Below are 16,229 nucleotides of genomic sequence, written 5' to 3' on the forward strand. Positions count from 1 at the left end.
TCTTGTCTCTAAGTCCGGGATTGGTGCTAATAGGTTGCTAGTAGTGTTAATTACTCCTTGTAGTTGATGCTAGTTGGTTTAATTGGTGGAAGATCATATGTTCAGATCCTATATGCATATTAATACCCCTCTGATTATGAACATATTTATGCTTTGTGAGTAGTTACTTTTGTTCCTGAGGACATGGGAGAAGTCTTGCTATTAGTAGTCATGTGAATTTGGTATTCGTTCGATATTTTGATGAGATGTATGTTGTCTCTCCTCTAGTGGTGTTATGTGAACGTCGACTACATGACACTTCACCATTATTTGGGCCTAGAGGAAGGCATTGGGAAGTAATAAGTAGATGATGGGTTGCTAGAGTGACAGAAGCTTAAACCCTAGTTTATGCGTTGCTTCGTAAGGGGCTGATTTGGATCCATATGTTTCATGCTATGGTTAGGTTTACCTTAATACTTTTGTTGTAGTTGCGGATGCTTGCAACAGAGGTTAATCATAGGTGGGATGCTTGTCCAAGTAAGGGCAGCACCCAAGCACCGGTCCACCCACATACCAAATTATCAAAGTACCGAACGTGAATCATATGAACGTGATGAAAACTAGCTTGACGATATTCTCATGTGTCCTCGGGAGCGCTTTACATCATATAAGAGTTTGTCCAGGCTTGTCCTTTGCTACAAAAAGGATTGGGCCACATTGATGTACCTTATTTGCTTTTGTTACTTGTTGCTCGTTACAAATTGTCTTATCACAAAACTATCTGTTACTACTTATTTCAGTACTTGCAGAGAATACCTTGCTGAAAACCGCTTATCATTTCCTTCTGCTCCTCGTTGGGTTCGACACTCTTACTTATCGAAAGGACTACGATAGATCCCTTATACCTGTGGGTCACCGGGGGGGCGCGAAGAGAGCCCGTGAAACGTTTTTCGGCGTCGTCTCGTTTCATTCACCTACCACAAAAGGGCAACCCTATCTCTTTTCCCCTTTCCATCTCTCTTCTCTCCGTTCCAGCGGCGGCGACAGATCGAAGCCCGACGATGGCGGTGAGTGCGCAGCGGCGCTGGCAGATCGAAGCCCGACGACGGCGGTGAATGCGCAGCAGCGCCGGCAGATCGAAGCCCGGTGACAACAGTGAGTGCGCCTGCTTCTCTCCGGCCGATGCGCCTGCTGTGCGCCCCGTGTGCTGGTGCTGCGCGTGCTGTGTCGGCCCTGCATCTGTCCGGCAAGTGCGCATGTTGTGCGCCCCGTGAGAGCAAGTGTTGTGCGTGGTACGCCGGCCTGCTAGCTGCTTGGCCCTGCTTGCTGCGCGTGCTGCGCGGACCATATGTACTGATGCATGATTTCTCCATTGATTTTCTATCCAACATGCTAATCTTTTTTTGTTGTTTTTTTGTGCTGCAGCAGCTCAGGTCAAAGGCGACAGGGAAGTCAGGGACTACTACATCTTCCTATTGTTGATTTTCTCCCCAAAATCTGAGGCAACTTGTTAACTGCTTCTCCTATTTACTGCTTGACAAAGAATGTACATGTTGACTTGTTCCTGTTGAAGTTATATCGTTTGTATTATTATATTGTAGATGGACAAAAAGACAAAGATGTTAATTTGTTCAACATCAACTGGACAAGCAGAAGAACATGCTTACATGGTTAACTTTAGGCAAGTCCTTGCTGATCAAATGTGGGAAGACCGACAAAACTATATGCAACATCAAAACATGTAGTAGCTACCATGTCATTTAGCTTGCTGCGACGATCTATTGTACTTTCTTGTTGGAACTATTGTTTTTGCTGGAATTACTTTGTAATGACATTTTATCCGTTGTAATATTTGCTGAATTGGTTATTCGTCTCCAAATACTTGCTGAATTGGTTCGTTATCTCTAAATACTTGCTGAATTGGTTCGTTATCTTCAAATACTTGCTGAATTGGTTCTCTATCTCCAAAGGCTTGCTGAATTGGTTCATTATCTCTAAATACTAGCTGAAATTTATTCATTGTGTCTAAATACTTTGTTGCAATTGCAGGATATGGCTGCTAGGCAAATTTCATGGACACCTACCATGTCATCATACATGCTAGCGAACCTATGTGTTGTGGTGACCGGTGGCCATAGAACCGGTACCGCCTTCAAGAATGTACACTAGAATGCTTGTGCCATGGCTATGAATGAACATTTTAATCGCACCGACTTTGGAACCCACATCACAAATCATACAAGGACATGGAAGAGGAAGTACAAACAGATAATGCACCTCAAATCATTGAGTGGTGCACTTTGGGATGAAGAGAACTTTATGATTGTTCTTGATCATGAGCATTACACAAACCACATTAAGGTATCTATTTCACTGCCCTTTTAGTACTTGATGAATTTGGTTCCATATATGCAAATCCTTGCTGAAATGAGCTATTTCTTTGCTGGAATGACGCCATTCACTGTTGGAATAAGTACTTATATATCAAAATCCTTGCTGAAATGAGCTATTTCATGCATCATCACTTGCTTGGACTTCTTTATACTCTATTTTCTTGCTGGAATAAGTAATGTTATATCCAAATCCTTGCTGAAATGAGCTTTTTCATGCATTATAACTTGCTGCAATTTATTCTTTCATGCATGATAGCTTGCTGGAATTTATTCTTTCATGCATTATAACTTGTTGTAATTTATTTGTATTCTCATTCCTTGATGAAATGATTAGCTTTGTTTATAAAGGACCACAAAGAAGATGAACCCTTCCTTAACAAGCCTATTAAACATTATGAAGAGATGATGGTTATGGTTGGAGCTAGCATGGCTACGGGGCAATATGCAAAAGGCTCAAGTGACCCTTTAGGTACAAATGTGATTGATCTTGACGAACTGAAAGCGAACAAAGCTGCTGCCCCTCATGAAGAGGTTGCCCAATCAACGACTTGTGGTGAGTCAGCTGCTCCCAAGTTGAAGAAAGCCAAAATCAATCCTTCTGCAGAAGACAGGATGCATGCAACCATAATGGCTTCAAGTGAAAGACTTGTTGTTGCCATAGAGAAACTTGTTAGCAGCGCCAACCCCGCCATTGATGGTCTTTGGGGTGAGATGAAAGAACTCCCTGGTTTTGATTTGGATTTCCTTGCACATTACTATGCCTATTTAGTTGACAATCCTCGTGTTGCAACGGCATTCAAGGTCTTGGGAGATGTTCAGAGAAAGGTTTGGGTCTCTAGGTATGTGAAGAGTACCTTCCCTGAAGCCGAAGCATGATGAGTTTATATGGGTAGTTTGATTTATACTTTTGATGACAACCAAAACAATGGAGCTATGGATTGTATGGACTTGTTCTTTTGATTACAACCAAAACATTGAACTATGCATGGGTTGTATAACTATATATTTGATCTAGTATTCTATGGAATGTCGAGCTATATATTCTATTACTTGTTGAAATGCTTTTTTCATGCATTATCACTTGCTGCAATTTGTTCTTTCATGGATTATACTTGCTGAAATTTGTTCCTTTATGCATTCTAACTTGCTGAAATTTGTTCTTTTATGCATTCTAACTTGCTGAAATTTATTTTTTCATGCATTATAACTTGCTGGAGTTTGTTTTGGTATGGTGCTCAAGATTCTAAAATGTTCTTATACTTGCTGTTGTACATATCATATTTGATTGCCTCATATTGAAAAATTGCTAACCTCACCCACCAACCAAATAGAAAAATGGCTATCCCCAGCCAAGATTTAACCTTCAAACCAAACAAAACATAGGCTAATCTCATCCATCAACCAAACAAAAAATATGGCTATCCTTATCCTGCTGGATAGGGATGCCCATAGCCACCCCGGCATGTCCTTCAAACCAAACACATCCTAAATTTGTCCCCAGACACTCCAGACTCGTTCGCACATTTGGTGTGTCCATTTTGAGATGGCTACCTCCCCAAAAGCTGTCCCAAACAGACATGTCCACAGACATTTGATGCGGCCATTTTGATGTATAGCATTGGAGATGCCCTAAGTTGACTGAACGCAAATTACCAACGGAGCACATTATCCAACATGTGATAATTATAGCCATGCAAATACAATATTGTCATCGCTCAATTTCTGTCGCCACATGCCAGACACAAAAGAACAGATAAATATAGTTTCAGAGTTTAAATAGATAAATATTTACCTTGCCAAACTCATCCTTGTCGCAAAACACAAAACATATACCACCTACACCAAAACTGACTTTGTAAAATCAAAGACTAGAATCCTTACAAATGTGCTATAGCTGTGTTTTACAAAGAAAAACGTTGCTTCCTTTTTGTATATCCACATGCAGAAATCAATTCCTTGATTTCTACCAACCAAAACATTACAACAATAAAGCAGGTCATGTCAGGTCATCTTGCTCTGGATTTGCCTGTGAACATGTACGAGGAACTCTACATAAGAAAGGCCACCGGGTGCTTTGTCCTCAACCAACAGGGAACGGAAGAAATCTCCTGCAGATACAGAAACAAGTGTCAGGAGTAATAAGAAGATATGAGGTAACAGAGGGAGAAAACAGTGAGAAGAACCAGATGGGTCGCCCTTTTGGCATAGTCTCAGTCTGCAAAACAGTTTGAACATGTTAAGCAGTTGAGTAAAGTAGCGAGTAATTACAGCATAGTTGAGAAATCACAGATAGTACCTTAGGTAGGAGCACCTCTGTCGCCTTATTTCATTCACAACTTCATTTACTTTTCTGGACAATACATTATCAAATTGCTCCAATACCAACTGAAAGGAGTTAACAATTATCAACCACATCCGCATTTTTTTAATAAACATCCAGGCTATGATTTGCATACAAAAACCCATCACATAACAGAAGACAGATAATGGGTATAAGACTAACCAGATTTGGTGCACCAGCCAAAGATGAGAAACCAAATATTTGCTCGAGGGTGGCAGGGTTCACCGCATTTCCGACATGAATAAAACCATCCTCGCCATTTTCCAATAAATAAATCCCATTATCCTGTATATTCTCACTATTAAGAGCAAGGGGATTTGGAATAAGGGGATCTTCATCATCCTGTACAGAAGTTAAAACATAGCTAAAATAATCGGTAGCAATTCCTAGGAGTTTAATAAAGACCAATTAGCTGCAAATACCCTTGATGTAAGATCATGGAGAGCAATCATCCTAGGGAACACCAATGGAACAGCTAATGACACAGAAACTGAAGAGACAATAGAGACCCAATAGGACCGATCATCTAATCTCCCATCATTCCTCAGTCCTATGCTTTTAGTTAAGGCTGAGAAATCAAATAAAATCAATTAGTGAGGTTAAAGATATGCTCACAACTTATCAGTGCATTACAACAATATAATAGCAATACTAGATGGAAGAAATCATACCCAGAGTATACAAAGGCAGAAGTTTTAAAGCCTCCGGAAGAATTAACTGTCCAGAAGAACTTACAGATGCACAATATTGTCGGTAGGACTGGAGAATATTGATGCATGTACTTGTTACTTGGTCCCTAACTTGGGATAGGGAACTTGATGGAATGCCATTTGCAGCTAGTCGGTATGACAAAGTAAGTCAGCATACTAAAGCATCTTGCATGATACTAATAATGTAAAATAACTGATTCACTAAAAAAATTGCTCTCTAGCTAGGTTTATTGAGATGAAATTTATTGCAATGAGCAGCTGGCTTACCTTGCTTAACAACATACGTAAACTGTGCTTCCAGATCAGCACATCGGAAAAGGTTGCTGAGCATGCTTGTACATGGAAGTGAAATATTTATAACTCGTATCCTTCTTTGCCCATATACCGTGGTGTAAAGAAGTGCACACTGAATATGCAACACAAGTCACATGTCAGCAATGTTTATATAGTTTCGACACAAAAAAGTACAGTGTTTATATAGTACTTCACAGAACATGAGTGATAACTTGGCAAGTGATTCATAGAACACGACTCATTAGAAGGACTCAGACAGAGAAAAATAGACTTTGTTGAGTTCAAGACTGAGGAAGATTTTGCCTTTTTACATGAATTGGCATAAGAATTTACGAGTGAGCATCACTGCCACAGAACTTAAGGGCACCTCAGTCCGGACACATTTTGCCATCCACGTTACTCCTCATACAAAACGTGGGGGGGGGGGGGGGGGGGGGGCTTTGCAGGAGTCCGGACCGCCGCCATGTAGGACCCCCACACCCCCAGCCCACTGAAGTTCCCATGCCGGTCCACTTTTCTGCCACTCACCCCTTGCTTTGCATCTGCGCCGCCGCCCAGGCATCCTTGGACATCTGCAGCCCCCACCAACACGCCTGCCCGCCTTGGACTACGCCGCCGTCCACCCAAGATCCCTTCGCCCCCCTGTCAACAATGTCCATAGCGGACACCACGCCCGGCAGGTGTTCGGTCAAATGCCAGAGCTTTTTTCTTGAACTTTTTGTTGTTTCCTAGAGTAATTCGATGGCGGGGTACTTGGTGATCAAGGATGAGTTGTTGTGTCATGCGCAGTTGGTCATATCTGCGGCCTTTGTAGGCAGGAACTCAAGGGGCTCGATCTTTTGGCAGCGCGTGCATGCTTCGTTTCATGAGCAAAAGGATTTCGCGCTTACGGCATGCACGCCATCCATGAACGCAATGTGAAGTCGGTATCCCATCGATGGTACACCATCTGCAACTCCATGAAGTATTGCGGTGCGATTCACCAAGTAGAGACAGTGTGGCCATGGGGCTTGTCAACCATGGAGATCGTTAGTTTTGCTCCTTGTTGCTCTACATGTTGGTTAATTCATTCACTCACTCAATGTTGCTCTACACATTGTATAGCCTGCACACGCTGGCGTGATGTACTATAGGACCGAGGGCAGAAGGCCATTCACGCACATACATTGTTGGATGAAGCTCAAGGGGCTGTATGTGTGGGACAACATATGACAATTCTGACTCAAAAAACGTTGAATTCGGTATCGATGAATTCAAAAAACTTGTTGAACATCCAGTTATCTCAAATGTAATATTTACATTCGAACTATTATTGTACTAGAGATATTTGCATGTTATTTATGGATGAATTGTGCTATTTTCTATAATTAGGACCAGTCCGCAAACAAATAGTATTTCCGTTTCAGGGGACGATGTTGGAGATGCCCTAAGAAAATACGATTTTGTTGCTAGCTGCATCAGATATATACTGCAAGCCGTGCATGAGGGCCAGAACCAATAAACTGTCCGGACTAAGGGCAATTCCAACGAGGTTCACCAAAACGGACACGTCCGGATGTGTCCACGGACAGCGCATAGGGTCCATCCAACCCTATATATCAAATGTCCGCCCTTTCTCCAAAAAATAATGGAATACATGTCCGCCATGCGGCCTCACTTTGAATCATTGATCGATAGCAATTCAACCATACATTTCAATCCTAGTAAAAGCGCCGGATGTTCAGCAAGTTTATAAAATTCATCAATCCCAAATTTAACCATACTTTCGAAAGCGGCCTTGATCTCAAGCTTTCTCTCCTCCATCTTGAACCTCTTCATCGGCACATGTTCACCAAGATGTTGTGCCCCTTGAGCTTCATCCAACAATGCATCAATATGAAGGGCTTGCACTCCGTCCTTTGGTACAATGCGGCTCTACGGCAGCACGTACGGGCTATACAATAACGTGATAATCAAGTTGCAACATTGAGTGAATCAATGAATTGACCAACACGTAGATAGATAACAAGCAGCAACACATTGACGTGCCCCGTGGCCACCTTCTTTCCACTTGTGCAATCGCACCGCAATACTTCATGACGGCATTTGAAATGGTGTACCACCGATGGAGTAGTGACTTCAGATTGCGATCATGGATCACATCAAATTGTAGGGCCAGCAGTGCTTGTGCTCATGGAACCAAGAATTCACATGTTGCATGTCCTTTTGCTTCATGCCTACAAACCGCGCACTTGTGGCAACCACGCGTCACACAACAATGCATCCTCCCTCACCGAGTACCCCGCCATCGTGCTTGCTTCATGTTAAACAAGGAGAAAGTCAAAAAAAATCTCAATGGCATTTGGCCGAACACTTGTCGGGCATGGTGTCCACCATGGAAGGTGTCGGCAGGGGGCGGATGTTACCTGGGTTGCGGCCAGATCCAGGTGCAACGGCGGTGAAGTACAAGGCGCCTAGGTGGAACAGCGGAGGTCTGGCTAGAACTGGGCAGCAGCCGGAGTGGTAGAGGCGGTGGCGGTCTTGGTGGGTGCAGATACAAAGCAAGGGGGAGGGACTGGGTGGGTAAAAAGGGATACGGGAGAGGGTTTTGGGTGGGCTAGGTGTGTCGGGGACACGGTGGGTGTCCGTACACCCCAAACCTCCCACAAGTTTGTTTCCAGTTTGGAGGAAATAGACTGTCTAGACCGGTTCGCGGATGTTTGATGCACGAGGTTGGACGGTAAAAAGTGTCCTGACTGCGTTATCCGAACGTTTAGGGGTATTTTGATGCACGGCATTGGAGTTGCCCTAATATCACACTTACAGAACGGATTTCACCACATATTTAAAAAATAGATGACTTTATCAAGTTTAGATACAAACCATTTGCCAGCAAAATTTCTACAGTTACTGTTAGGGTTCTATGCCGCATAGTGGGCAAGTTAGGCCACCGATGAGTGATCAGCCATAGCTGGTTCGCTCAGCAGATTTCATGATGCATGAAACTGACTTTCAGAACCCCACCAAAATTGGAGTTTGTTATGGATGATAAATGTCAAAGTTTGGGCATGTGCATATTGTTGGTACTTCAAAATAAAACAAGTAGGCTCTAGTCTACGCTAAAGTTAAAATTGATCTCAAATATGTAATGTACATTACCTGAAAACCACATTCTGAATTCTCCTGAAACTTATCATCATGCTTAAAGGAAACCATTATGGTTTTGTCAGAGTCAATCTGCGGCAGAAAAGCCATAAATTTAGTAGGTTATTCTGCCACAATTGACAGAAATAAGAACGTGAAACAGCAGATGAATGCAGTAGCATAAAATTTTAAAACTGTTATCAGGCATAAAATTTTGAAACAGCAGATTATTATGGTTACCTTGACCTGTTAAGCTTTTATATCTATACATTTCGAATTGCAGCAAGTGTAGCAATAAATGCCATGATTCTGGTCAATATCTACTATATCTAAATAGGAGCCCCCCACTACTTGATTTCTCTTAACATGCAGGGTATCCACATCAGCGTGCCATGTCATCAGTTATCCACCGATCAAGCCGTACGTGAGACATGCAGCCTATCCATCTTAACTACCGCGAGCATGATCTTCCGTCGACTCTGGCGTGCAAGATAGGAGTAATTAGTAAAAGAAACGTCTATCGCTAGACTCTGCATGCAACGTCCGTTGCTAGGCATGCCTAAATAACGATCAATACTACGTGCATGCAGCCGTTCCACGCATAGCAATTAACACAGGATGTGAAAAAGGAAACTGCTTTCATTAATACTCGGACGATTAGGTTCCTTCATCTCACGAATAAATCTCCATCGATTTCCCTAAAAACATCCCAACCAGGTCTTCTCATTTTCTCTATATCGCCTCCCTCTCTCTCTCTCTCCATCTTGCAATGTCGCCGGCCATGGGTCCATAGCCATCAGAGAACCGGGCCATGGCGAGCGGCACCGCCACCTCAAACGCGACGACCAACATCCTTCTGGCAGGTCAGTTCTCCGATGAGCACTACTCCCTCGACAAGTCGCTGACCCTAGCCGAGATATTCCAGCTCGCGGCCGGTGCCCTCCCCAAGAAAGGCTCGAGGTGATGCTCACGGACCAGAACGTGGTTGTCGAGCGCTTCTGTAGCACGCTTCGGCCTCCACTGTGCGGACACCGGCGCCGGGAACGCCTACGCGTGGGTGGGCGACGCCGAGGTGTGAGTGCCCGGCCATTGCTGGGTACGGTCCAATAGTATATGTACTGATTTCATGCTTGACTGAAAGAGGGTCAGGTTTTCTTACCTTTTGCTCATCTGCTCATGTATTTGTATGCAATGGAAAGCCTATAGATTTCTTATTCCAGTATACCGGGTGCATACCGTAATTCAATTTTGGTTCATCAAATACTAACATGATTTTCGAGGGGATTATATTTGTATCTTTCTAATTGACTTGCAGCTGGCACTAACCCTTTGTATATGATCGTTTGTTATACACTCATAGTGGATTGATTTATTTTTTCTACCATACATTGTTGTTAGCCAGACGTTTCTAAGTGGAGCACCTTCAGTCATTTGTGCACCTACAAGTGTGTAATCTGGATTATATATGTTTACTTTTTTCTTCAAAACAGCAATCTTCATTATGAGTGACAGCATTAGTTCAACGCCAAAATCTGTCTCAGCACTTTTATGGGCCTTTAGAAATTGTGACAGGATTAGTGCAAATACTTTTGCCCCTCTTGAATCTTGATAGCTCTCTTAAATCATCACTTTAGTTCTAATGATGACCAGTAACATATCTACTATATCTAAATTGGAGCACCCCACTACTTGATTTCTCTTGACATGCAGACTATCACATTGCGGAACAATGTTGCATTACTACACCCGTGAAGCATCACTCTGTTAGTACCTTGCATCCTCATAGTTGGTAAGCGCAGCAGCTATGAAAGAGCTGTAGCATCTGATTTGTGCATTCCATGCATGATATTGTTATGCTTAGGTAGTTGGTAGTTACTAATCGCTAATACTCCGCCGTTGTGAGTAGAAAATAATAAAAATGCCTTTTAGGTCTTGATGTTTGTGATCCTAAACCTACATATTTTTCTATAATTGTATTAGTATCTCTTAAGAGATTGCTTCCACTTAAGATTTTCCGTGTGCATTATAGTTGCTTTCTATAAATTCCCGCCGCAACGCGCGAGGTGTCTTCTAGTTATTCACTGTTTTGGGTCAGCTATTTCTTGTAACTGGTTGGTTACCACATAGAAATGGAGAAGCCATGGATATGCAGAATCCAATGAACATAAATTTTCCCGACAAAAAACCTTGCTTTGCGTAAGATTAACCAATGTTTGATATAATTTTTGTATACACCATGTTACACTGCAAGTAACAATATGGTACTGCATACTATGTTACATCACCAGCTGACAGTTTTAGAGGCCAAGGTGCATGTTCTACCATTAATAGGGAACAAAACTGAGTTCAACATAACAAAGCTTGTGTTGACAACAGAAATATGCAAGAGAGCTTGATGCAACCAACAATTATACAGGAAGCAATCTTAATTACTGACCACAGGCAAATCAATATCAGTAGGGACGCGCTTGCAGAAATTGCCAGAATAGTCTTGAACTTGAAGCCCCTTGTACACATGGAAAAGGAAACAGCATAATAAGGTACTATAGGACTATGGAATGAAAACGGGAGGGGGGGGGGGGGGGGGGGGTGGTGGACAGAACCTCACCTGACTGCACCTGACACGCATGACAGCCTCAAACCCCTGGGGTCTGGTGATACTCCATCTGAGATCGTTGAAGAGTTTGGCTGGGTCAGAAAGAGCAGAAAATGGAAAATAGTAGTAAACCTGCATAATAGAAGAAAATTTTCAAATCAAACAGCAAAAGGAAAAAAAAGCAGACATAACAGATAAGATGGAACTGGAAACTCTAAGAAAACTGAAGACAATCGGCTACCTCAAAGTTTAGAACCTTATGCATTCAGTGAGTAAAACGATAAAGGGAACTAGATGCTTAGTGTTTATTATTTATGTAATAATATGGCGGAAACTGCTGCAGGCCAATGGTGTGTATTTCCAATCTGTAAGCATATTACATTGATATTTAGAAAGAAACAAACATCACAAGCGCAAATGCTAAACTGATACTGGAACTTGAAATGCTGACAAGTGTTTGTCAAAACGGTAGCGTGCATGAAGACAATAAAAAGCTGATCACAATTCTATAATAGATTAGTTATGCCTGCACTGCAATGAATTTAATAAAACATTTTTTTCTATCTGCTTATCCAAAACTAGTTTTAGCTCCTAGCATTAAAATCCTACGAATTACAAATATCAAATGATAAATATTCTTTCAGCCATCTAACCTAACTATTGAAGAGAGGCATACCCGGCCACCAGTGGTACTGGGAACAACTGATATCGAAGCAACATCTGTGTATGACTGTGTGGTAAGGAACACATCTACACAAACCTGAAAAAATTAAGAACAAAATATCATCATGGTTAGTCTTATTTGAATAATGAAAATAAAAAATACTGAAAGAAGCAGAAACAAATGTTGCTCACTTGATACTCAGCAAATTCTAGTGCCATTGTTTTGAGTGTCTTATCAACAGGCTGCAGGAGCTTATGTGCTTCCTGGAAATCGCACATAAAAGAAGAACAACAAGACACAATACTCATGTGAAATGGATTGGCAAATGTAACTTTGTGTTTCATGTAGGTATGCAAAATAACGAGGAAATAAATCATACCTTATCTCCACTCAAAATATTTGATCTACCGTCAGTTTCCCTTGCAGATAATGAACCAGTCCCAACTGATGGTAGCACTGCAAGTGCAAGCAATTAACTGTTATGACCCTTTTTTTTCTTCTGATGAGACAGTGATGCTGATGACTTCTAATCTAAAGCACTAAAAATAATAATATATTACTCCCTCCGTTCGGAATTACTTGTCTCGGATATGGATGTATCTAGAACTAAAATACGTCTAGATACATCCATTTCTGCGACAAGTAATTCCGAACGGAGGGAGTATGTCATTGTTAAAGACGGGTTCATCACTCACTCAGCTACAAGCAGACAAGCAGTTCTCCAGAATAGGAATGCTACTTCCAGATTTTATACAACAGAAATTTACCAGCCCAGTACAATTATATATGCAATAATGTACTCCCTCAAAAAAATATGAACTACTCCCTCCGTTCGGAATTACTTGTCGCAGAAATGGATGTATCTAGACGTATTTTAGTTCTAGATACATCTGTTTCCGAGACAAGTAATTCCGAACGGAGGGAGTATAATTTGGGAGATCATGTCTAATGATAAGACTTGCATGCAGCAATGTACTCCTTCCTTTAAAAATCTAAGTATTATAATTTGGGAGATCATGTATGATGATATTTTAAGACTTGCATGCAAAGTTTATTACATTTTCTCTTCAGCATTTATGACTAAACAAACACTGCCATTAATGTATCTCTCATTTATTCCCAACACATTAATACCATGGATGGCATGGTCATTTCCCTCTAGACTCTTGGCTTCAAGACTTCCGAATTAGTGGACGCGGTAATAGAGAAGGACAAAATACCCGACTGAAACACAAGCAACTTTCCACCAGTGGGCTTCATTGCTAGGAAACCTGCCTGCAAACAACATAAAAAAGAGTATCAACACAAACAAAAATATGGAAATATGTAAACATCTGTGATATGGCTCGATCCGAATTAATAAGGGGCTGTAGATTAAGGATTTGCAATGTAACTGTATAAATTGAAGTACTGCAGACAGTAGAGAAGCATCTAATTCATTCATATGTTGCAACAGAAGGATAATGCAGAAGGGCAAAAATATTATGAAAACAAGTACCTTCATAGCTGCCCCAAACGCTGAATCAGCAACCCTATTGTTTTCAAACATGCTCGGGATGCTCTCAAGTAGTTGCTCCAAACTATCACGGCACTGAAGCCTCAAAAAAGAAGGTATTTAGAGGTTTTTCGTGTACAGAGAGATTTCTTATTTCTATTGAAGCTTCTACAACTAGTAATCTACTAAGAAAAAGCAACTGCCATTCGTGCCAATACAAACCTCAGAAACTGGAAGAATTAAGTCCATCTGAAGTGGAGTATACACATCTTGTATGTCAGGAACAATGAGCATCAAAGGCTGCAAAGGACAAAAATCAAAGGCTGCAAAGGACAAAAATGTCAAAGGTACAATTTTAGAACATTTGACATCTACCCACCAGCCAGCACTCTAACAATATTGTCAAAATACGTTCCTCAGAAGCAGCAACGACTGTTGAGCAGAAGTGAATACTAAAGTAGTAACGCCTTATCCACCGGACTCTACTCAATTTAAAGCAATAATATTCTAAATTTTTCAAGTTTTTGTTTCTTCTATCACTGATTGATTAAAAAAATTGGAGGGGGGGTGTGGACTGCATTGACAAAATTCTTTTGAATCTTTTTCTCATTGTTTTGACATCTGAACTTAAGTGATTCGCATGATTGACATTGGCTGTTGGTAGGCAACCCTATGACTGGGCCAAATTTGAAGAGATTCAATACTCAAAAGTCAAAATATTAGCAGGAAACTTAAGAAATATTATAGAAGGCGTGATATTGCAAAAAAAAAACGTAAGATGGGGATGTTTATATCAAATGCAGATTATAGACAATTCTGCTTCTTCCTTTGCCAGGTCATAAAGATCAGCTGCTATGATATTTTGAGCTTTTACTAGTTGAAATACCAAAGGGGCAATGCATAAAATGCTTAGCATTGCTAGCAAACTTTTTCAGAACATACCTGTTGTTGAGCACGTTTCAGACTATAGAAGTGAATAGTAGAATCAAATGTCGCAATCCCAACCATCGTTCGGGGACCTTCCTAGAAAAGAGAATAAAATGTCAGGGGACTAAGTGTGGGGACTCCAAGTAGTCCGATATCATTATGTTCTATTCTTTTGCATCAGCAAAATAAAGAGAACTAACCAAGAACAAAACACCAAGTTTGTCAAACATAGTGATTCAGCTAAAAAAAAGTTTTGCCGCGTGCACTCTGGTTTCAAATCTTTTATGGAATAACTATATATATCATGCTTAGATCCGTTCTGGTACCCGGCCAAAATATCACTCTCTCTATACTAGCGGCACCTTTGCCCTTCCTCTGTTCTATGGTGTGTCCTTGGTTTTGTGGCCACCAAATTAGCTGTTTGCTAGGCTTTCTCATATGCATGTGTGTAGGGTTGCAGCTGATGCTTAGGCTGCTGATCCTTAGGGCATGGGGTACTACCTGGAGTTTGAGGGTTACCATTGTGGGGCCAGCTGAACTATCTCCCTTGCTACTTTCCCTAGGTTGGTAGTTTATACATTGTAAGTACGTGAAACTATGATCCTTTCCTCGCAACTATTCACAAAATATTATTATTTTAAAGAAACCAGGCCGACACATGTACTGAGTCAGTAACGAACATCCCAATCCAAATAGCAAACCAGAGTGCAATTGATAAATATGATATATGTGGCTTGCATAAATTGCCTATAAGCATTAACCCTTTCCAAGACCTCATGACTGCGAGAAGTGATGTCTAGAACAGGGTTGAAAGAACCAGATAGGCTTGGAGCTAATCTTGTTATGACTTGGAAAAGGAAGAAGATGCAAGACATCTCTAGTATGACGGTGGGAGTAGTCAAAAGAAATTTGACTGCCAGTTGTCTTAGTTAGTAAGCCGCAGCAAGTAGTAGTAACAGCAAAGTTGGGATCGACCTTTAACTGCATTCAGAGTAGTACTCTTAAGAGGGCTAGGTCGGTCTAAAGAGGGCTCAGTCAGTTTGAGTTAGTCCTATAAAAGGACGTGTACCCCATGTATGTAATAAGCATCGGTTGCCCAGAACAAGAAGTCTCTTGTGTGTGTGTCCACTAAGAGAGAAGAGAGGTTCAGGCCAATATTTAGCATCAGAGCTTTGGTTATTGCAGGCCATGGGTAAAACTGAACCGTCCTGGTGAGGGCGAGAGCCGTTCCTGTCCAGTATCCAATGCTGACTGACACCATCTACACTTTTGGTCCATGAAGATAAAGTTCATCATGCACTCACATTGTGTGTGGACAGTGATTGAGGGCAATGCATCGGTCGACGAGGACACAAATCAGGGCACCCTCACCGCAGCCTCTCAATGCTTGCCGGATGCCATGATGATGGCAATTGCAGAGAAGGAGGCTGCAAAGTTAGCCTGGGAGGCAATCAAGCAAATGCGCATTTGTGAGGACCCCGTAAAGAAGGTGACAAACAAACGGTGAAGCGGCAGTTTGACCACATGATCATGGAGGACTCAGAGAGCATCATGGGGTTCTCCCACAAATTCACCTCCATGGTGGGGGAGATACGCTCCCTAGGGACCGAGTTGAAGGGCAATACAGTGGTGGAGAAGCTGTTTAGCCGCCGTACCAGACAGATTCCAGATGAACGGCATGATAGAGCAGTGGGGAGATGTCTCAGC

At 41.7% G+C, this 16,229-nt stretch overlaps 1 protein-coding gene across 2 annotated transcripts in view; it reads right to left on the reverse strand.

Annotated features, from left to right (window-relative positions):
- Positions 1-4,124: 4,124 nt before the first annotated feature.
- Positions 4,125-16,229, reverse strand: part of LOC123102750 (protein transport protein Sec24-like CEF) — a 28,732-nt gene continuing 16,627 nt past the window's right edge. Inside the window, exons 8-24 of one of the 2 annotated variants that reach the window (XM_044524182.1) lie at positions 14,538-14,618; positions 13,818-13,895; positions 13,599-13,691; positions 13,321-13,375; positions 12,480-12,556; positions 12,292-12,363; positions 12,113-12,196; positions 11,449-11,568; positions 11,278-11,346; positions 8,856-8,933; positions 5,691-5,829; positions 5,385-5,549; positions 5,136-5,281; positions 4,876-5,055; positions 4,669-4,757; positions 4,556-4,587; positions 4,125-4,480 (exon numbers count right to left, since the gene is read on the reverse strand). In XM_044524182.1, coding sequence (XP_044380117.1) covers positions 4,374-4,480; positions 4,556-4,587; positions 4,669-4,757; positions 4,876-5,055; positions 5,136-5,281; positions 5,385-5,549; positions 5,691-5,829; positions 8,856-8,933; positions 11,278-11,346; positions 11,449-11,568; positions 12,113-12,196; positions 12,292-12,363; positions 12,480-12,556; positions 13,321-13,375; positions 13,599-13,691; positions 13,818-13,895; positions 14,538-14,618 — 1,665 coding nt within the window. In that variant the 3' untranslated portion in view covers positions 4,125-4,373. Of the gene's footprint in view, positions 4,588-4,668; positions 4,758-4,875; positions 5,056-5,135; positions 5,282-5,384; positions 5,550-5,690; positions 5,830-8,855; positions 8,934-11,277; positions 11,347-11,448; positions 11,569-12,112; positions 12,197-12,291; positions 12,364-12,479; positions 12,557-13,320; positions 13,376-13,598; positions 13,692-13,817; positions 13,896-14,537; positions 14,619-16,229 lie in introns of both variants that reach the window. The other variant, XM_044524181.1, reaches the window with a different exon arrangement.

The sequence above is a fragment of the Triticum aestivum genome, chromosome 5A (genome assembly GCF_018294505.1).
Source record: "Triticum aestivum cultivar Chinese Spring chromosome 5A, IWGSC CS RefSeq v2.1, whole genome shotgun sequence".
Classification (NCBI taxonomy): Eukaryota; Viridiplantae; Streptophyta; class Magnoliopsida; order Poales; family Poaceae; genus Triticum; species Triticum aestivum.